Source organism: Physella acuta, unplaced genomic scaffold (genome assembly GCF_028476545.2).
Source record: "Physella acuta isolate Inbredline_101_S28 unplaced genomic scaffold, ASM2847654v3 ptg002725l, whole genome shotgun sequence".
In the NCBI taxonomy this organism is placed as follows: Eukaryota; Metazoa; Mollusca; class Gastropoda; family Physidae; genus Physella; species Physella acuta.
Genome location: NW_026734154.1, coordinates 34,709 through 57,827, shown reverse-complemented (window position 1 = coordinate 57,827; position 23,119 = coordinate 34,709). Strand labels below are relative to the sequence as shown.

General features: G+C 35.4%; 1 protein-coding gene across 2 annotated transcripts; it reads left to right on the top strand.

Moving 5' to 3' along the window:
- The first annotated feature begins 33 nt into the window (after positions 1-33).
- LOC131934051 (carnitine O-acetyltransferase-like) lies at positions 34-22,094 on the top strand. 2 transcript variants are annotated; one of them, XM_059290460.1, is made up of 15 exons: positions 34-202; positions 1,694-1,818; positions 9,656-9,847; positions 10,668-10,748; positions 11,203-11,321; positions 11,866-11,919; positions 12,053-12,221; positions 12,719-12,890; positions 13,544-13,722; positions 14,082-14,182; positions 15,471-15,590; positions 16,020-16,142; positions 16,539-16,737; positions 17,214-17,351; positions 18,673-22,094. In XM_059290460.1, the coding sequence occupies exons 3-15, from the start codon at positions 9,683-9,685 to the stop codon at positions 18,886-18,888; spliced, it is 1,836 nt and encodes a 611-aa protein (XP_059146443.1). In that variant the 5' UTR covers positions 34-202; positions 1,694-1,818; positions 9,656-9,682; the 3' UTR covers positions 18,889-22,094. The 2 variants fall into 2 exon arrangements, with proteins under 2 accessions (XP_059146443.1, XP_059146442.1); XM_059290459.1 differs by lacking the exon at positions 1,694-1,818.
- The last annotated feature ends 1,025 nt before the right edge of the window (positions 22,095-23,119 follow it).

Here is a 23,119-nt window from a genome sequence, read left to right as displayed (position 1 = left end):
ACCTTGCAACCTTTGGCCTTACAGTATGACTATGAAGTAGGCCACTGTAGGCTAGTTTACGTTGTTAGTAAGCCTAGCGCCTACCCGTTGTCTACTAAAGAACAGGTTATGTGAACTTTGAACTGAAAGCAAACTTGCCCCACATCGATACAAACAATACCTTCACTTTATCGGAATGCTGCGTTACTTGAAAAAACCCTTGGTAAGCACAGAAAATGCTCGACTTTTTAGTGATAACGAAAGTGTCCTTTTAAAACTGATAAATTATCACTGAGTCTGAGTGATAATCTTTGACTTTATCATATGATGATTCCAATGAATGTCACAACTACTTGTGATAAAAAATAACTGACAGGACAGTACTAGATCTAGAATCTAGATCTAGATTCTAGATCTAGAAGATCTAGAAATCTAGATCAAGATCTAGATTCTAGATCTAAATCTAGACTAGCTCAGTCAGTAGATCTAGATTTAGATCTAGATCTAGTCTAGATTAGATCTAGATAGATTCTAGTAATTTCTAGTAGCTAGATCACTAGACTCAGTCCTACGTCTCAAACTCCAACTCTTTTGACTGTATCACTGGATCTAAATCTAGAATCTAGACTAGACGTCTAGATGGTCTAGATCTAGATATCTACCTACTAACAGTGGCGTAGCGAGGTCGGGTGTCACCCGGTGCGGCACTTAATGGTGTCACCCCCCAGAGGCGTAGCGACCCTTCCCGGGGACAAACTTTCAATTTTTGATTTGCACCCCCCTCAAACTTTCTATTTGCACCCCCCCTTCTCTTAAAAGACTATCTAACACTTGAATTAATCACTTAATTAAGTGGAATTATCATTTTTCTCTATAGGCCTATATTTTTCTACTTTTTCCTTGGTGTCACCCCCCTAAATGGTGTCACCCGGTGCGGTCTAGCTAGATTATTAATATTAGTGTTAGGTTTTTAGTAGTATTGTAATCTTATAATCTTAGGCTTTGAGAGGCGGTTGGGGTCATCTATAAAAGTATTAAAAGATGTCACACTTGTAGAATTTGGCGTCCTGGTCCATAATTTTGTGATGAGGGGGTGGGGTGTTCAGATAGTCACACTTTTGAATTATAAAGAAAGTAATATTATTTTAGCCATTATTTTGAGTTTTAGAAAACAGTTTTAATAAAATTTAATAGAGATTGATTAAAATATAATTTGACAGAGCTCAGTCAAGATTTTAGAAAAATACAAATGTTTTAAGAAAAATTCAGCTGCGATTTTGAGAGGGGGGGGGTTAGGCAAGGTGTGACATCATTTTAGGGGAGGGGAGGTCTGGCTTTTTGTGATGATGCACGAAGAAAGGGAGGTTTGGAGGTAAAAATCGTTAAAATAATTTGACGTCATTTAGGGATGACCCTTTTATCTAAGCATTATTGGACACCGGTACAACACATACCCTGGACTTTTCTGGCAACTGAGAATGTAAAAAATTGCCTTTAGTTGTTAGAAAGAAACAAACATTTTTTATGTCATTTAACGCTCTCTTAATGGGCATATAGAAGTAATTTTAGCATGTATCCAGCAATGAACACTTGCGTTAAATTAGACTGAACATAAGTAATGTTTTATTTTCAAAATATGGTGTGGCTGTTCAAAAAGTAATATATTAGTTTTAGTTACAGCGAGACCCATCTAAACTGGACCCTGTATCAACAGGAAACCGAAACGTCAACAAATGGCAAATAAATGTGTGATCCGCTCGTATAATAAAAAATACCAGTTTTCTGGGATATCAACTTGGGAATAAGGAAAAACAAATGAGCAACTGAGTTTTGTTGAAGGCAAGTTTTACTATATAATATATTGCATCAGTTAATATTATTTAAATATTAATATAATTACTAGCGGCTGGTTACCCAACATTGAAGTAATTTACTATGCATCATTGCGCAATGGTAACAAATTAAAATATCTTGCCAGAGGCGAAGCAACCCCTTACGGCGCCCGGCGACAAACTTTCAATTCAGCCTCTCCCCACCCCATCCCCCCCCCCCTTTATGTATTTTTTATATTTATAATTCAAAACTGCAGCTAAAATGTGCTTTTAATTTTTTTTCCAACCCATTTTGCCCCTCCCCCTGTCCTGTCGCTACGTCTCTGCATCGCTTAAAAGATAGGTAAGAACCATACTAAATTTATTTAAATATCTCATTAATGTTTTAAGTAACGTTGCCCTTTTAGACCTTGCTGTCATTTGGGCAGATGAAGTAGAGTTCACCTGTTTCCTATATATATGTTCTCTATATGTAAGGGACAGCTTGGACAGTTTTATGACCAACTGCTTTATTTTCCCTAATGTGGGTCAGGTACCCATCAGAGCTGGGTGAACTCATGGGCATTCTACAAATCCCAGGTCTGGTATCTGAACTCAAGACTTTCGGGCTAGTTGTCCTGCTTTTTTACCATCCAACCATGTAAATGTTTATGTAAACTTTAAATGATTGTTTATACTAATTATTATGTTAGTATGTCTGAATTGACTGGTTCTTTTTAGCTCCTTCTTAATTAATTTTAATAAGTACTTATCTTCTTATCAGTCTATATCATGGTATATTAACACATGAGATAAAACATCAGGAGTACAAGCTTGCGTATCAGAAAAAGATTAGCAGCTTGGTATCTTATCTGTCCTTGTTGTTGTTGAAGTAAGGAAACTGTTGGAGAGTAATCAGCTGTTGTGCTCGTAATTTTCGCAACGATAAGTTTCCAGTTGAAAGAATATGCATTGTTGACGCTGAAACCAGTGGTTGGTAAATTTAAGATTTTCATTCATCATTCTGATAAAGTGTGGCTGTAATGTAACCACAATGATGGCCGAGGGTTCTACACCTCTTTCCACACCTCCCCCCCCCTCCCCCCCCCCCCCCCACCACATCCCCCACCCCCTTCTTACCTGATGTCAGGTCCAGTGTCTCAACACACTTTGGGGGCTATGAATGGTTCTATGAGTTTTGTTATGACTGTCAATTAGCTATTTACTTATCATAGGGATCTTGATGCAAGATTTGTATGATAGATAGATAGATAGATAGATAGATAGATAGATAGATAGATAGATAGATAGATAGATAGATAGATAGATAGATAGATAGATAGATAGATAGATAGATAGATGGATAGATAGATGGATGGATGGATGGATGGATGGATGGATGGATGGATGGATGGATGGATGGATAGATAGATAGATGGATGGATGGATGGATGGATGGATGGAGGGAGGGAGGGACGGATGGATGGATGGATGGTGGGAGGGAGGGAGGGATGGATGGATGGACACACACACATACATACATAGATGCATACAAAGATACATAGATAGATACATACATACATAGATATTATTTATAATATCACCATGTGTGGTAACCTATAGTTGCCCCTCCCTCCCCCCCTAACCCTCGCCAACACTAAGTATGTACATGTTTATGTGAACATATGTGTGTGTTTATAAATAACTAATCCGTGGAAACATTACTTTTTATTCCCAACCCGTATGCCTCAACGAAAACAAATAACATTTCATTAAACTCACACAACTTCAAACGCGGACCCTTTTGCGTCCTCATAACAATATCCATAACAAAGAATAAGGTATGCAATCAAGCATTTCAAACCAATAAGAGGATATAGCCTGCAACGCGTACTTACAAAGTCAATACGAACAAGCCTTTGAGGTATCTGTGTTGTTGTTGCACCGTCCAAGAACCCTTCCAGTTCCGTAGGTCGTAGCGTGTGCTAAATAAGGAAATTTGAAAATGCTCATTTACTAAGTCATCACGGAAACACATCGAGTGATATCCAAAAATGTTAAATTGGTGACTTTGTTGGCTTTTTATTTACATTTTCGCCCTCTTATTCCAGCCGGTCTACCGGGAAAAAGCCGGGTGAGCCCCCAGGTGAAAAAATTCCGGGGGACCCCAGGAACGGTGCGGTTCTAGGCCTCAACTATTAGTGCTTGGATTGTTTTTTAAATAATTGGCCAAGTGAATATCTACCATCAAGATGGGGGGGGGGCTTATAAAATTTATTGGGCCACTTGAACAGAGCCAGTAGACCCCTGCTTAAATCAATTATTGATTTCACTGGATGAACAACTTTAGGTGCGATCGGCACCAGAGTTTATTGCCGGAAATTTAAGCGCCCCACCCCCCCCCCCCTCGGAAATAAAAATGTCTAAAAGAATCACTCATCCACACCTCACCGCTGAATATGCTTGTCTGTCCGACCATGTTTCCTGCGTTAGGACAAAACGATGTTGCGTCACCACGCAGTCAGCGTGTAAAATACACTTTTGATATCTATTATTTACACACAATCGTGGTCATTAGAGACAGTGACATAGTTGGGGGGGGGGGCGATCCTAGGAGGGCGCGGAGCTGTGTGGGTTGGGGGCGCCGAGAGGGATATAAATTTGGGTTCAGTTAGTTTATTATAGCGATACTAGCTAAAGGACAGTGGTTCGGTGAGTCAGTCTTATGGGTTCGGCGGATGTCAAGACATACACCCAACTCATAAGATTCATGATCGGATTTTTGTCAGTGCGGACGATAAAAACCATTAAGAAGGGTTCGGTGTATACAGGGCCGAACTAGGCGCTGTCCGTAGTGGGGGGGGGGGCGCCAAAATGGGTTGGAAAAACATTGAAAGTTTGAGGGGGTGGGTGCAAATCGAAAGTTGGGGGGGGGGTGCAAATCGAAAGTTTGTCCCCGGGCACCGGGAAGGGTCGCTACGCCTCTGATAATACGGGGGGGGGGGGGGGCACTTTTAATAAGTTTTGCCTAGGGCGCTAAATAACCTGGCGCCGGTACTGGGTGTATACGCAAGTGAAACTGGTGGGGTTCGGTCCCGCCTAAATAGGATAAAAACCACTGCTTTAGGAATAAGTATGAGTTATCCTATAATGATGTACTTCAATGTTCGCAGTGTTATGGTCGTGCTACGTGTAGTGATATAAATGCATCGAGACATGAGGTGAATAACCGTTAAAAAAAGGCTCAACTTTCATTTGTTTCACTATGCGGGTATTCGCTGTGTTCCGTGTATATTTTCATATTCCTGTCCAATGAAGCAGCGACCTCTGAGCATTAACGGATTTAGTAAAAGATCTCTTTCGAGCCTGATGGTCAGGGCCGGCGCTACCTATAAGGCGAACTAGGCGGTCGCCTAGGGCGCTGGTCGTAAAGGGGCGCCAAAATGGGTTGGAAAAACATAATTGAAAGTTTTAGGGGGGGGGGTGCAAATCGAAAGTTTGAAGTTTGAGGGGTGGGGGTGCAAATCGAAAGTTTGTCCCGGGGTCACGAAAAAAATTGCAGGGGGGGGGGGGCGCTTTTAATAAGTTTTGCCTAGGACGCTAAATAACCTGGCGCCGGCACTGCTGATGGTGCAGGTGTAGGTGAAGTAGAGTTCACCTGGTTCTGTGACAATGGCTTCTTAAAGATATCCAGCCGCCTTTACTTTTTTTTTAACATAAGTCAGGTACCCATCAGTTGATTTGACTCAGTGATGCGCTACTATTTACACACCGTACTAAATTGAACGGTTGTTATGGTGCATCATCTGTTCTCTGACTGCATTGTGTTGACGTGTGGTGTGTTGTTCTTTTGTGCTGGTTTCTCTCACCCTAAACTTAACCTAAGTCTAATAAAGCTACACTGGCGGAAAGCAAACGTCGATACAGCGTCGTAAAACTGGGCAGAACTGAGAACGCGTTTAATTTTAAGCTCAAGGGGTCGTCCATAAATGGGGAGGTCCGTAATTTTGTGACGGTGTGTGATGAGGGGGGGGGGGATTCAGATGGTGCGACGTCACACTTTTGCATTATAAAAAAGCAATGTTAGAAAACGAAGTTTAGACGTTATTACGCGTTTTAGAAAACAGTTTTAATAAATTTTAATAGGAATTGATTAAAATACTCTATTTTGACAGAGTTCAGACAAGATTTTGGAAAAATATCGATGTTTAAAAAAAAATTCAACTGCAATTTTGAGGACGTTGTGTGACGGAGGGGAGAGGGGGGAGGTAAAAATCGTCCAAAAAAGCGTGACGTCAATTATGGATGACCCCACAAGATTTTTTTTTAAACCCTTCAATTATACGAGGGTAGAGCATTCACATTTTAAAGCGTTTTTGTAAGAAATTTTGGTGGTGTTTATTACATGTTAGTCATCCGGCATTCAGACAAAAGGTCGGCATGGAGAAAAAGCCGACAGGACATATTGCCGACTACCAAAGGGCTGATGAGACTAGGATAAGTGTCATTATTAGCCAGGTCGTCCTACACTAAAAATTTAAGATTTGATTATATAATTGTTTGTTACATATAGATAAAGAGAGGGGGGCTCTTACTTAATTTAGGCTAATTATGGCAAATACAATATATTGTTGATTTTTGCATAGGAAAGCTGGTTTTATATAAGTTTTACTTAGATCTATACATATTTTCATATTTGTATAGTGGACTTTATAGAAAATGAGTGTAAAATCGTGTAAAAATGTAAAAATCCCACTGCTTAACCAGCCGTAAAAAAGTATGTATGAAACCTGGACCATGAAGTTCTTAGCGGCTTTTCTATTACACTGCTAGATCCCCCTGACATGACGCTACTCAGTGCTAAAACGTCGAGCTACTTTTGTATAGATCTAGTTGCATTCAGATGGTGGGCTTGAGCATGTCGAGTAGAGGTCATTGACACGGTGTTTGATTTTTTTTTTTTAAAGGCGGAGGTTAGGGGGAGGGGTGTAGGTGGTAGACTAGGGGACTACAGCAGTGAGGCAGGAGATCTTAAGAAACAATAAAAATCGCGGCGCCTGTTAGAATTCTGCTAGTTCACGGCTGTCAATAGACCAGTCGCTATTGCGGTCTTGGGTTTGCAGTAGGCCTGACTATACTGTGTTATCGAAATGGTACGCGTCTTCGCCTTGTTCGTGCCTATTTGGAAGAATTGAGTTACCAGGATATTTGTTTTTCCCTTTTAATATTTGAAGCGCTTGTTAAAGTTAAAATGTTGGACTCACGTTGGCTAAGGTTGAGCATAGGGGGGGGGGGGGGGGGGTGCATTTTTTTTTTTTCAGTTTCCGTTTAGTTATTTGTGCGAGCCAGTTTTTCCCCCTGTTAGACTACAGACAACACGTGTAGTATGGTCTAGAGATTTTTTTTTTTAAAGTTTGTCGATACTGTCGACATAGGTTTTTTTTTTTTTTTTTTTTTGTGATGTGCGTTAGTGACCGGTACACGATTCTGCAACAATGATTGTTGATTCAGAAGCTCTGTTGCTCAATGCAATACTACTTATTAGCGTCATAGAAATCCTATTTGATTTAACTATCGTTAGCGTTGTTGTAATCGTCTTCAACCGAATTGTTTTCAAATTTCCAAAAATAAACGAGATAAATTGATCCGAGTTATCGGCCTTTTTCGCTTATGTTCCAGTTTTTAACCCCGCCGTTTATCAACCGTGGAATGAGAGAAAAAAAAAACATCGTACAGTGTACTCTGAACTTGCCCTCTGTTTTAGTAGGGCCGGGGTATAACGTGATGTTATTGTTATCAGCGATGTTGGATAACTTCTTCACTTCTGGACACTGTACGGCCATTTTTGGCAGCTGTCGTCTGCTAGCGCTGGACTTGGTTCTTGTGTTGGACTGTGGTGTTGGTCTCCCTTTGTTGTAGAGTCTAAGGGTACTTGATATTCTAGAGCTGATACTAGTGTATTAGACTGTGTATGTATACGGTTTTTTTTTATCTATGAGTACTGACGTGTATATCTGTGTTGGTTTAAATTTCAGTGTGAGTTTTGTTTTAAAACAAAAAGTTAACTGTAAATAAATAATTTTTTTAAAAATGTTTATTAGCTTGCTCTAAAAATTCAAAATGTATTACCTACTCCAAAAAGGGGTCTATAGTCTTTTTAGGGTGTTTTTTGTTATTTTTTTTAATCTGCATGAAAATGTTATAAGCATTATTTTACTTGGTTTAGCCACACTTACATTTGTAAACTTTGTTCACTTATTGCTAATAAAATCCTATATACGATCCCTAAAAGTGGGGATCAAGTACTCAACATTTAGAACACTGTTGTAAACTACATGTAGATCTAATTTTTGTATCTATATTGTTATAACATTAGAACCACTGAACTTCAGAACCACTGTTTCAAGCTCCATGTAGGTCTAATTGTTGTACATATATTGTGGTAACATTAGAACCACTGAACATCATTACCATTGTTTAAGCTCCATGTAGGTCTAATTGTTGTATCTATATTGTGCTAACATCAGAACCACTGTTTAAGCTCCATGTAGATCTAATTGTTGTACCTATAGTGTGCTAACATTAGAACCACTGAACATTACAACCACTGTTTCAAGCTCCATTTAGATCTAATTGTTGTGGGTGTATTGTGTTAACATTAGAACCACTGTTTAAAGCTCCATGTGGGTCTAATTGTTGTAGGTGAATTGTGTTAACATTAAGCTGCCAACAGTAAAACTAAATGTGCTGTGTCCAATTTGGTAGCAAATTAATTATTTATTCATGGTAAGAATGAAGGTAATGGCTGGTTTTTATCACACCTAGGACCTGGCATCTTTTGTTTCAGCAACGCTGCCAAGACATCACTTAAGCCATTTCAAGTTTTTATAATCATGTTTCACATTATCATAACTTTATTTATAACACTGGATTAGTAAATTTTGTAACTTTATTTTATGGTGCTAATTGTTTTTGGGGTTTTAGACATCGCAAGATAATAGTAATTTCTAATGCCAAGGATCAATAATAGTTGCTTCTTTTAAAAATATATTTTAATTCTCCATAATAATCCATTTTCTGTGTGATTCCCTTTAGAATAAAATTGTTACTTAATAACATTAAGGTTTACATATGTCTTTGCTACTGTAGTTGATATAGTAGTTGATTTGTGAAATATTTTAAGTTAAATTACATTTCTACTGTTTTTACGTAGTTCAGTCAAGTTGTATGTTATGTATATGGTGTAAAGTGAGGACAGTAAATAGATTTTAGATTTAAGCTGGACAATTCAAATAAAAAGTTAACAACAGTAACGTCGAGATATGAGTGGAGCCTTGTTGTTACCTAATGCAGCTATGGCTAATGTTGATGTGGAACTGGTGAAGTAGACTTTTTCTCAAGCTTGAAAAATATTATTTTTATAAGATTTCTATAACATTTCAAATTTTCTCAGCAAGTTAATAAAGAATTCTGTATTACAATTACATAGAAATATACTTTTTGTTTACCAAAGAGTGGCAGAACTTATCAAATTTTTTATTTTTTAAGATTTTTATTACTTTTACACATTTGTCTATCCCTGGCTCTACAGCCCATGGTGGGTTTTGGTCTGTCCCATCTCTTTATTATCCGTTACCCAACCCCTGAAAACATAAGTTATCTTTCTTTATCCTTTGTGGCCCTTGAGTAGCAAAGGGCTACAGCTACACCTCTCCATCTGACTCAGTTTTTAGCAGCTCTCTTGATTTGCCCTCATGTAAACCCAGGAGCCCTTCCTTCTTCTTTTAATATGTTGATTATTTATATATTTTTTAATCTTGTATTAAGTAAAACAAATTGGTTTTTTTTAATTTTAATCTCTCTAGGTGCAAACAGCCAGTGCATTGAGCAGAATGGTTGTAGAAGGTCACAACCGTGTTATCCCAAAAGGTCGGACCTTCTCTGTACAGTACTCCCTGCCCAAGCTGTTTGTCCCACCCCTAGACCAGACCTTGAAGAAATACCTGGACACATGTCGGCCTCTCTTGACTGATGAGCAGTACAAAGCCACAGAGGAGGTCAGGTCTATTAATAGCTGGTTTCTTTTTTGTTTTTATTTCTTGTCAATTTGATGTAGTGTTGAACTTTAGATGCTAGGTCTTTACAAGTGGATTTTTGTTTCTTGTAAACTTGATGTAGTATTATACTTCTGTCTGTGAAAGTTAAAAAAGGAAAATGATAGTGGGTGTGAATAATAAGCTTTTTTCATCATTGTTTCCGATTCCTTGCCCAAGACACATACAGATGAAGTAAGTTCATCTGTTTCAATGACCTCTGCATATGGTGGGATAGTGTAGCTACCTTTAATACCCTAACATGAGTCAGGCACCCATCAGAGCTGGGTGGACTCAAGCCTGGGATCCAAACTCGAAGCTTTCGGGTTAGCAGTCAAGGGCTCTACCATTTTACCATGTCATCCCCACTAAGCATTTTAAGTACATAATAATCATGTTCTTCTTCTGTCTCATAGTCTAGGTTAACCATTGCGTCTCCACTAGTGACCTCACTGATGTCTTCCTACATTTCACCAAGTCTTCTGCCATCTTCAATAATTTTCTCAATGTCACATTCATCCTTTCCTTGATGATGTCTTCCAATTCTTTCTTTTGCCTTCCTTTTTTCCATTTTCCGTAAATTTAAACGTAAATTTAAAAAAAAATACTGTTTATAAGAAGTATTTTTAAAAACATCATCTGCTGTTTTAAAAAAGTAAGGACTATGCATTGACTATTAAACTTTTCAACCTAATGTTTTCATCAGTACACAGCCGTGTGATTAAAATATAAACATTTTTTTTTATGACGAGATTTTTGAAAACACACTTTTGTATTCTAATAGATCGTGGAGAGGTTTAAGAACAAAGAGGGACCAAATTTACAAAAATTATTGGAAGAAAGGGCACAGAACCACACAAACTGGGTGAGTTTATTTGTCTTGGAATTGTTAAGTGTTTCTGAAATTTCAGAATATCCATATTGAAAGTCTGTGGTGTTGTTTTTTTTTGTTACCAGATATTTGAGAACACACGTTATAATTAAATCACAATCTTTAAAAAAACTGGATTTTAACAGTTCTATAAAATCCACTTATTTTTAAGATTTGAGCTGTATAGGCTACAATGGCATTTCATATATCTGAAGAAGAAAAAAAACATTAGAAAATATAGGGGGCTGGATGATCTTGTGGCATTAACAAACCACATCTAGAAGAGTTTACAAAATATAATCTTAATTTCTTTAGGGAAAGATGGCATGCCACCAAAACATCAGATAAATTCTACTTCTTGTATCTCATGAACAGTCATGAATATGCAGATACCATTTAGAGTCTTCCAAAAGTTACCATTCATTATTTCTTTTTTCTATCAATCAAGCTCTCTGATTGGTGGAAAAATATAGCCTACCTTGAAGGTCGTGAACCTATTGTGATAAATGTTAACCCCGCATTGGTGTGCCCTAGACAAGACTTCAGGGGCTTGAAGGAACAAATTGAGTAAGTCACTGTTTCATTTCTTAAGTTATACTATTGTTTTTTTAAAGCAGTAAATTTCACATTTAAAAAATTATAAGCTAGGTTAGTATAGGCTGTTGATGTTCCCTAAAAATTAGACTTAACCAAGTAAATCAGGAGAGTCCTGAAGTCCTGAGTTCGAATCCATAGCAGCTGATTAGCTGGGGACAGCAACCCATCTAGGAGAGACAACTTCAAAATCAAACAACTGCTGCCTTGTAGCTTGTTCTTAAATGGATAAAGGCAAAGGAAGCAAATCCAAAAAGAAAGGCAGGCTGAAATTCTGAAACAGCGAGCTATTTGGCACATAACATGTTGACATGTAATACTTAATTGTGTTGGAGGAAATCCTGTCTAACATTACAATTAGAAATGGAGAAAAGGAAATGAGAACATGATATTTATGGTGAAATGAGAATTGTAGAGAAATTAATGCTTGTGTAACAGATGGACGTAAAGAAAATGATTCGATTTCTTTATATCAGATTTTTCTAGGTTAACAAACCATTATTTTTTTATTACTTAGGTTTGCTGCTAGATTTATTGCTGGTGCACTTGACTACAAAATTCTGCTTGATGAGTAAGTAATCAAATAATTTTTTAAAAATTAGGTTAAGCATAAAATCTTTTTATTTCAATTTTAAATTTTGTACCATGTAACCGAAGTATTTAAAAAACTATTTCCTTTTTAAAATTTATTTTACCCTCCACAGACAAAGAGTTCCTGTTGATACTTTAGGTGGGAAACCATTGTGTATGGTGCAGTATTACCAGCTGATCAATGCCTGCAGAATTCCAGGGGTCAAGAGAGACTCGCATGTGTGCATACCCCCCACTGACCCCAACCAGCCGAGGCACATCAACATCATTCACAAGAATCATGTACGTCACATCTAGATACTTTAAAACATTTCCGCTATGGTTGTATTAAATATGGTAAAAATAATTCCTTAAGTGTTTTATAATATTGTGAATTAAATGTTAAAATATAATGATCACAACATTTTTTAAATGATTTGGAAGAATTAAACTTGATAGATTATTATGTTTATAAACCTTTGTCTATTTTTAAAATGGGATTACAAAATACCTTTGTATTCACAAGAATCATGTACGTCACATCTAGATATTTTAAAACATTTCCGCTATGGTTGTATTAAATATGGTAAAAATAATTCCTTAAGTGTTTTATAATATTGTGAATTAAATGTTAAAATATAATGATCACAACATTTTTTAAATGATTTGGAAGAATTAAACTTGATAGATTATTATGTTTATAAACCTTTGTCTATTTTTAAAATGGGATTACAAAATACCTTTGTTTTTAAGTAGGAAATAAGCCTGCTTATTATTAATTAAACTTGTATCTTGTCCAGATTTTTTCAGTAGATGTCTATGGTAGCAAAGGGGAACCACTCAGTATTAGCCAGCTCCAGCAACAGATACAGTACTGTGTAGATCATAGCCAGGTTTCTGCGGATCCTGTGGGAATATTAACAACTCTGGATAGAACTTCTTGGGGCAAACTCTATGCCAGTATGGCTAAAGGTCTGAGTTTTTTTTTATTACCATTATTGCTGTAAGATCAGGGTTACAGTTAAGGGTTGGACTGGCCTGCCAGTCTACGGGGAAAAATCCCATTGGGCCCCCAGGAAAATATCTGGACGGGTCTGAAAGAAACACTCGACTCTAAACCTGTTTCCTACGCTATACCTCAAGCATGCAGTGTTTCTTTCGGAGTTTTTTGCTTCGGGGGGGGGGGGGGGGGGCAACTATTAAAAGTGTATATTTTGTATATAAATTATATTTGGGGGGGGGGTGGGGGGAAGATGCACGCAAACTCTACCCAAAAAGATGTTTGAAAGAAATTCTATATGCAGACCACTTTAAGATTAGATGAATAAATTAGGCAGTAATGTTTGTCTTTATTATTGAGTATTGATGACGTCATTTTATTGTGTTTTGTTTTTTTCTGCATTAGATTTAATTACTCTAGAATATATGATGTATTTATTTTTTGTCTAGCTTTGGGAAGTTTTTTTTTTTTTTTGACTTTGCAACTTTTTATTTTTCTTATGGACATACATACAGAACAGCCAAACTATTATAGTGATGAGTTATCATTTGCTGTACCTGAGTTATCATTTGTTTTGTTTTTAAATTTTCCTGTTCACTGTGTAACATAATTTTTTCTTCTCCAGACAAGGCAAACAAGGCAGCTTTTGAAAATATCCAGCAAAGTATTTTTATCCTGTGTCTGGATGGGCCTTACCCTCAGGATGAAGGTCAGCAAGCTGCAGACTTGGCAGCTTCCATTTTTATCCACGGGGGTGGAAGCAAATTATATTCTGGAAATAGATGGTTTGACAAAACATTACAGGCAAGATTTTAATTTATATTTTAATTTTTGTGAAATATTTACTTAAGATCGAACCCTTTTTTAATTTATGGATAAAAATGGTCCTTGTTTAGAATATTGAAAAAGTCTTTTTTTAGCTGGTAAATGTAATATTTGGAGTAAATTCAAATATGTAAAACTTTAATGTTGATTTAGCTGGACCATAATTTATGAAACATAATAAATTGGCTTTTAATGCAAATTGATGTTTTTCATTGATGGAATTGTATTCTGATATTTAAATTTCCCATTTAAAGGTTGCACAATTATGTTGTATGGATTTTTGCATTGTGCTTTCATCAATGCTGATTTTAACTGAGCTCTCTTTTTTTAAAAATTAGTTTATAATCAACTCAGAAGGCTTTATTGGTCTCAACTATGAACATACAACTGCTGAAGGCCCAGCTATCATAGGACTTTATGATCATATATTAGGATTTATGTAAGTCATTACATTGTTCAAATTTGTAAAAACTTTAACTATACCATGTGGTTTTTTTGTTTGTCAATTATACTAGTGTCACTCTACCAACTTTGCTAAAGTGAGGAAACTTGGCTTAAGTGTTACATGTTCAATTACACATTATACCAAAGCTTTGAATTATCATTTTGGAAATTTGAAGTACCCATAACACTGATTTAGTGACTTCAAATTATATTGACACATTTTTATTGATATCTGAAATAAGTTAACTTATTTTAGTTAGGCAGCAATGATCCTGAAATCATGCATTTGAAGTAAAGAATGGTGATATATCTTTTCTTTTGTTTTTTTTAAAAGAAAATCCTTTTTCCCTTTTTGTTTCCTAATGTTTTAATAGGTGAAATTTTGTATGTTTACATTTGGATATTTATTTACAATAATATTTTGTGGAAATTTATGATATCCACCTACTAAAACTGAAAACAGTTCGTTATTAATATGGCTATGCATTCTGAGTATGGTACATAAACAAACTACCTTATTGTTTTTGTGGTCAATTACATCCATGAAATAGTTATTTAAGTTCAATTTATAGAATTTATCAATTATTGTTTTTAGCAACTGAAGAGCCTAGAGTGCTAAAAGTACTTAAGTCCCATTTTTTGAAAATCAAAACAATCACTGGTCATTATATCTCATGTATTACTTTATCTTATGTACAACTATTTATAGTGAAGTATTTATGTAAGTGCCTCTTTCAAACAAACAAAAATAAATTAAAAGTTATGTTTTATAGATAACCATTTTTAAACCCATTTATCTCAAAATGTTGTTTTTGTGACAGGTACTTTTAGAACTAAGGTTTTCAATTACTTGTTACATGCTTATTTTGAGTTAAGTGTTAATGTTGTGAAACAACTTTGCCAAAAGTGGGGACTGTTTATGGTGTTATGTAACTTATCACAACTTATCATGTGTTGAACTTGTAAGTGAAGTAAAGTTGCTTTTCAAAGCTGAGGGTTTATGAGGGAAGTGAAGTAGAGTTCACCTGTTTCTGTATATGAAGGGATAGTGTGGTCAGCACTATGCCTAGCAGCCTTTTTCCCTAACATGAGTTTGGTACCCATCAAAGTTGGGTGGACTCAGGGACGTTCTACAGACAGAACCTAGATTCCAACTTGAGACTTTCACTTTCAGGTTAGTAGTCTAGTGTTGAGGTTGTAGCAGACTGAATAAGTAATGTGTATTGATGTTGTGGCACAGAGCAGAAGAAAACAGTGTATCTCAGGTTTTTTTCTCCACGCAGAGAGAGGAACCAAGAGTCACGGGTAGATGCTGCCGATGTTCAGGCCCCGCTGCAACTCAGCTTTAACGTCAGTGATAAAACAAAGACTGTGATAGACAAGGCTTGTTACCAACTCAACACGTAAGTTTACTTAAGCAATAAGGAAATAGAAAATGTATTTAAGTAACCAAGTAATTAAATTAATTTGAATGTTAGATTTTTAATATATAAATCTGTAGCAAACTCAACACATAAGTTCAGTCAAGTAATAAGGGCAATAGAAAATGTGCTTAAGCAACCAGGAAAAAAAATTAATTTGCATGTTAAATTTTTGATATATAAATCTGTTGCGTGGTTTGTTAAAATAGACATGTTAATTGGCATATATTATCAGGTTGTGTTAAAACCAATTTGCATTATTGCTTAAAAGCTTAAGAGTTAAATTTAATTTGTTTTCATATCTGATGTCAGTCATGTTATGACTAGCAAACAAACAAATAATATATTTGTTACTTAAAGCAAAGCAAGTGGCAAAACTGATCAAAAGTTTTTTAAATATTCTTTCCCCAGATCTGCAGAAGACTTGATGATTCGATGTTTATTTTTTACAGAATATGGTAAAAATTTTATCAAGTCCCAAAAATTAAGTCCTGATGCTTATATTCAAATAGCATTTCAGTTAGCCTATTATAGGTAAGTTGCTGTCATCTTCACCTAAAGTAATCAAGCTGTTTACTCCATGTTACAAAATACTTGTGTGGACGTAAAAGATCTATTAGAACAAATAGAAGCTGTTCAATGGGATTAAAAGAATTCTAATCAGAGTTAAGCATAATTATAAACTTTTTAAAGGTCGAGTTATTTCATGGAAAGAGTTTTTATGTCAGTTTTGTTTTTCTTATTCTTGGTATTTGTGGTGAAATTCAGGTACAAATACCAGTGCATTAAGTTTTCAGATTTCAATTATAGTTCATATTGTAACGTCATATTTTTATTCCATACTTATTATATTTTCATTTGTCCATTATTTTCTATATTACACATTATGAAATACAAAAGTTTTAAATTTTGCTTTATTTGTTTAATTAGAATCTACAAGCAGCCTTGTGCAACGTATGAAACAGGATCACTTAGAAGATTCCAGCTGGGTCGCACCGACACTATAAGGTCATGCTCCATTGCTTCCCTTGCATTTACCAAGGCCATGGATGACCCCGCGGTACCTGAGGTCACCAAGGTGGATTACCTGAAGAAAGCTGTAGCCTCACACAGGAAGTACACTGATGATGTGGGTCTCATTCATTTTCTCTGGTTAACCCTTTATGCACTGTTGAGTCTCACTGATGTGTATCTCATTAGTTTTCTCCCCTGCTTAACCCTTTCATCACTGTTAGACTGTTGAGTCATGAGGGTGGAGAAAAAACAAAATAATCTTTAAAACTAAGAAGGACCCAGAATTAACACCCATTGCTAGAAATTTCTTTTCTCTGATCAGTTCTTTGTTGTCTTGGAAAGTTACTTTGGTAACCTAATACAGATGTTTCTCATTCTAAAACTTCTGATTTTCCAACTATTTTGATAGAAAATGTATTTTATTTTAATTTTCTGCTCTCCGTAGTTTACAATTTTTTAAATTATATATTTAAAAATAATATAAAAAATCTTTTAAGTTTTTCAATATTAGAAACACATATAATAAAGTGTATTAAAATGAACATTGTGGAAACTGAAACATTGTAACAAAGATACCCTCTTTTTTTAAAGACAATATCAGGAAATGGAATAGACAGACACCTTTTAGGACTAAAGTTGATAGCTATTGAAAATGGAATGAATGTGCCTGAGATTTTTATGGACTTATCTTATAAAGAAAGTACACACTTCAGGCTATCTACAAGTCAGGTGAGTTGTTTATTTTTTAGATTTCATTGTACTGTTACACCAACTAAAGAGAAAATTATGTTTTCTTTGTACGGTTTTTTAAATATTTCCCATTGACAAAAATGAGATAAGGGTTATCCCTAACTTGTCAACTTTTCCTCCCCAAACCATGGGTACATCATAAATATCTTAATCTCTCCCCACTCCAAAATTTCATTAGGTTGAGTCGCAACTAGTTTAGTGACATTTTTCTTTTTAGAATATAACTTGTATGGTTTGCCACATTCCAATTTTATTTGTTCATATTCACTACATCATCTTTAGTCACCACCTATCCCCCCTTTTTTATCTTTTTTTTTCTTGCTTGCCAGACATTTTGTTATATGCAGCCTTTTACAAGCTTTTCTTAAAAGGAGGGGAAAATTCATTTTTCCAAAGGAAAAGTTATTTAGCTAATTCCTTTCCAGCTAACAAATAAAAAAAAAACATCAAGTCGAGTCGGTAAAGCTCATGGTTGCTAAACCAAAAAATCTCGAGTTCGAACCCTCAGGCAGATGAGGCTCGATAGCTGGGGACAGCCACTCTTCTAGGAGAGACAACTCAAAAGTCAAACAACTGCTGCCTTGTAGTTTGTTCTTGGTTGGACAAAGTCTATGGAAGCTTCTTCTCTTCTTCTTCTTCGTTCTTAATTATTAGTGTTGAAGGGGATCGAGATTTATCTGCCAGTGGGTTTGAACTCGAGACTGTTCGAATCTATCAACCATGAGCTTTTTGCTGACTCGACCACGCCTCCAACACAATTAAGCGCTACGTGTCAACTGGTTATGCGCCATTGAGGCCATTGACTCCGATTTTAGCCTGCTTTTCTTTTTGGATTTGCTTCCATAGCCTTTGTCCAACCAAGAACAAACTACAAGGCAGCAGTTGTTTTAATTTTGGAGTTGTCTCTCCTAGAAGAGTGGCTGTCCCCAGCTAACGAGCCTCATCTGCCCGAGGGTTCGAACTCGAGACTTTTCGATTTAGCAACCATGAGTTTTACCGACTCGACCACGCCGACCCCTGCAATGGAAGCAAATCCAAAAAGAAAAGCAGGCTGAAATCGGAGTCAATGGCCTCAATGGCGCATAACCAGTTGACACATATCTTTAATTGTGATGGAGGCGTGGTCGAGTCGGTAAAAGCACATGGTTGATAAATTTGAAAAATGCCTCGAGTTCAAATCCTCTGGCAGATAAGGCTCGATCCCTTCCAATACTAAAAATTAAGAAAGAAGAAGAAGATCAACCTTTCGTGATAGCTTGTCTCTAAATGATCTATTGTTTTTTATGTTTGTCCCACCCAGGTCGCATCAAAATACGCTTCCTTGCTTGCCTTTGGTGCTGTTGTACCTGATGGCTATGGGCTGTGTTACAACCCGCAGGATGACCAGTTGATTATATCCGTCTCCTCCTACAATAACAACCCCCAGACCAACTCGGACACATTTGCTCAAAGTTTGACAACGTCGCTACGCGACATACAAAAACTACTGGCAAGTCATCCTCAGTCCAAATTATAATGCAAGAACTAGAATAAAAAATGTTTACTGTAGGCTTTTAATAAATTTGTGTGTACTTGTGTGGGCTGTTTCTCAAATTTAAACTAAGCATTGGTTAATTAGTATTTTCTTTTTACTTTTTGAAATGTTATTGTTTAGCAAAAAAAAATTAAATGGGGAGAATTTTAAAAATTAGTGAAATGTTATCGTTTTACTAACATTTAAATTTTAAAAAAAGGAAAATTACGGAAATTAGTGTGTGGTAGAAAATTCATAAGTTTCATAGAAAAAAACAATTGAATGTTTAAGTTTAATAAACATTAAATCTATGGTAATAACAGTACATATGGTTATCAGCTATTGACAAATGTGCTCTGTTTATATTTTTATCTTGTTTTTCTCTCAGGAAAGACATATAAACCAATCAAGAGGTTTGAAAATTTAGTTTCAATTACTTCTCATAGGCCTTTATTTTTTAATAATTTTTTTAAAAAATGTCTGATGAAGATTTACAATTTACCAGATTTTCATTTTATTTTTTTTTATATTTTTGCACTAGTCTAGAAATAATCAGGTTTTATTTCTTACTGTCATGCTTAAGAAACTTTCTTTTACATAATTTCCCTTATTTTGTAATGATGTATACTACTAACCGGCCAGAAAATTGGTACAGGTGCCTAAACTGGATAGTTTGCCAGAACTTTCTGTAATTATCCCTATAATTAAAGTTCTGGAGAATAGATTTGAAGGATTTATCACAGTATGAAGAACGATTCATAAAGTTCAGAAGCTGAATGTTCAAAATGTTCTTTAATAATTTGTTACAGCATTGGCTAATATCATTTTATAAGATTTTGTGGAGGAAAACTTGAAATGTTAAAATATTTTCATCTTCCTCAAAAATATTCTAGTAAAATCCCTGTTGAAGACTTGTAGTGCTAAAATGAAATTTAATTACAATAATTTACAATTGCTGTCAAACAATAACAACTTCACCAGATTGTCTTATTGTTTATAATAAGCAATTTATCAGTGCCTTTCGATTCATCCCGTCTTTCAAATTAAAAAAAAAATTACAGGTATTCGAAATTCTCTGTATCAACAAAAACATCATTATTAAATCTCAAGACTTCAGGGGAAAATGTTAAGAAATAAGAGCATTCAATTATATTGTCTTGTTGTTTTATAAATACTCTTTCCACCCCCACCCCTCCCATTTCTGTTTTGGGGGTCTCCTCATTTTCAATGTGATTGCTATTTATGTGAAAAAAAATCAAAGAAATCTCATTTAATTTATTTTCTTTTAGTTATGGCTGTACTTTGTTCATTTCCTTGATTAGTTTATACATTCTAGGTTAGCCTCAGCAGATTGATGGTCCATTATTTACTTTAAACTTGCCTGAATGATGAAAATTGTTTACACTGGGGCGAGTTTTGAGTAAGAATTTCTGAAATTAGTACGTTTTTCGCCTTGCTCGACTAACCACAATCAATGTATTACATTAAACTAGTCTTAAAATGGTAGAATCGGCAGCTAATTTTTGTTTGGGTTTTTTTCTTTAATTTAATTAATTTTGTGTATGTTTTCACTTAATTAACATTTCAAGAATGAATGTTTGTTGATTTGTTGTCAAAATATAAAGCTCTAGACTTTCAGTTTGAATGAGGACATTTTTTAAAATTATAAATATAGCACTCTGATTGTTTCACTTTTACATAAATATCTGTCTAAAATGGCGCTGGTGTCAAAATTTTATCTCACCTCTTCTTTATCACTTGTAATAATGTATCAGCAGATATATTTTATCATGTGCATGTGGAGTTATATAGACTCTCTATTCTTTTTTCATACTATGTCAAGAATAATTATACAGAATAAGCTTTTTATGGTGTGGTGCACAGAATATTCATTTTAATTCTGCTCATTAGGCTCATGTTAATAATGTGTTATTTATAGAAAAAAAAATTATAAATTGTACTGATCTGTTGAGAGTTTGACTTCTGTGTGTTCAAAAGATGTGTTCGTTGTAGGGTCTTTATTTTGTGCACTTGAGATATTTTACATGAAAATTTTATTTTGTTCATAATTCTAGCCGTACTTTAAAACCTGAATGAAAGTTGAGCCCTACATTTGAGAGTTTCTATGGGCATTATTAAAATACAGAATTGCTATATTTTTTTTAACAAAAGACTTTTTTTTCAGCTACAACACTTGAGCTAAAATGAGAATTAAAAACGATTGTTTTTATTGACTGTTACTTGCATGTGACATTTTAATTATTCTCTGCTAACAGTCTTGTATGTATGTGGCGCAATCTAATTACAGACAATAATATGTTGTAGTAGCTCATACTTCATCCAGATGAGATTGAAACCATTCTAAAGCAGGGCTATAGCTGTTCATGTTCACCAAATATTGTGTTTATAAAAATATAACCACTTCAAATTTGGATTTAAAGACTCAACAGTGTCATTTCAAGATTCTTGGTCAGTTCACTGAATATTATTTTAGTTTTTAATAAAATTATTTTCTTCTTAGATATTTTTTATTATTGTAGTAGTTGATTAGTTGGTAGTTTCAGATTTTTACCTAGGGATAATTAGCTTTAAGAAGAGCAGGGTGCTCATGGATTACAGGTTTGTCTTGATGGTAAGGGGCAAGTTACTTTGGTGCTGTTAGCTGTGCTTTGATTCTGTTCTGCTACACTCTTCTGTATTTACCTAATTCATTTATGTTGGAGTACTGAAAGAACATGCATGCTTTTTTTATTGTATTCTTTAGTAAGTAATGTAGCATTTATGAAACCTAAGGAGGCTAACTCTGTTTTTTTTTTTTAAATATTAATGAATTGAGACAACTGCAAATAAAGAATATGCTTTATGTGTTGGACTGTTTTGGAGTTATGTTTTTATAAATAGCAATTTACTCTTGAAGAAAATGTTTTATCATTGGCCAATGGTAATTATTCATTGTGTGTATCATCTGGAATAATGTGGCCTATAGAGATTCAAATGTTAACAGTTAGCTCTAATGCAATTTACCTAAGTCACGGAAACAAACCACTTCATCAATCTTACTGACAATCAGGTGTGAAAGAAGTGAGAGGGTTATTTTTTTTTTATTAAAAAGTTGTAAATAGTTCTTAATTTGACAAGAATTGTAGAATATACAGATGGTATCCATTATGTTATGTTATCTTTGATGTAATAAAAAAACATTTTGTTTTTCATGGTTTTGAATTATTCATTTTGAATGTTTGAATTAAACCAGGGGTCTCCAAACTTTTCAGTCCGAGGGCCGCAATAACTATCAAATTTCAGTTCGGGGGCCAGTTTCTTCCAGGCATGTCTTTGATTTTTCTGGGCAAAGTTCCTCAGCAATCACCAACAAACTTTTTTCCTTGGACAAAATGATCTCAGCGGGCCGGATGAGAGGACTTTGCGGGCCGCATTAAACAATTAACCTTTTACTTCAGGGTAGTTGACATATAGGGTCACTAAAAATACTACAATCAAAACTTGTCTGGGACAATAACTTAAACTGTTGTCTAGTCAAAATGTTCTTATCATAACCCCCCCCCCCCCCCCCAATCAGGACCCCAGGACAAAATTTGTATAGATAGCTAATTTGTATAGAAAGTTTTAAGTGCCCTAGGTTTTATGTGTCAATACTTAGACTAAGTCTACTTGATTTTAAGTGTCAATACTTAGACTAAGTCTACTTGATTTTAAGGGATCAAAGATAAGTAAGGTGTAATCGTGCTTTTAAAAAAATATGTTACCCTCTTTTCCCTTCCATTATACATCGCCACAAAAAGCCGTACCCCCGCCACCCCCTTCAAAATTGCAGTTGAATTTTTTTTTTAAAGACTTTTTTTTTCAATTGACTGAGCTCGATCAACAGTATTTCAATCAATTTCTACTACAATCTATTAAAAGTTTTCTAAAACGCTAAATGACGGCTAAAATTCTGTTGGTAACACTACCTTTTTTTAAGGGTGACGTCATACAATCTGAACCCCTCCCCCCCTTCTCAATTCCTAAAAACGCCCTGTTGATACAGAGTTGCATCTTCGAAAACTACGAGTGCTGATGGTTGCAAACACAACGACTGACCACACCGCCTCCTTGGGATCTTGTCCAGATAAGCCACGTCACTGCTGATGCAAAAAGTGCACGAGCGAAAAGTTGAGCCGCGCCACTTTTTGCCACTACAATCCAATGCACGCAAACTTGACCTATTTCTGACGTC

Bases quoted from the DNA above. Each gene is read 5' to 3' on its own strand.
- LOC131934051 (XM_059290459.1), top strand. From the start codon at position 176: ATGCTGCGTTACTTGAAAAAACCCTTG. The intron at 14,183-15,470 runs GTAAGTCATTAC...TTCTCCACGCAG, and splicing joins GATCATATATTAGGATTTAT to AGAGAGGAACCAAGAGTCAC. The intron at 16,143-16,538 runs GTAAGTTGCTGT...TTGTTTAATTAG, and splicing joins TTTCAGTTAGCCTATTATAG to AATCTACAAGCAGCCTTGTG.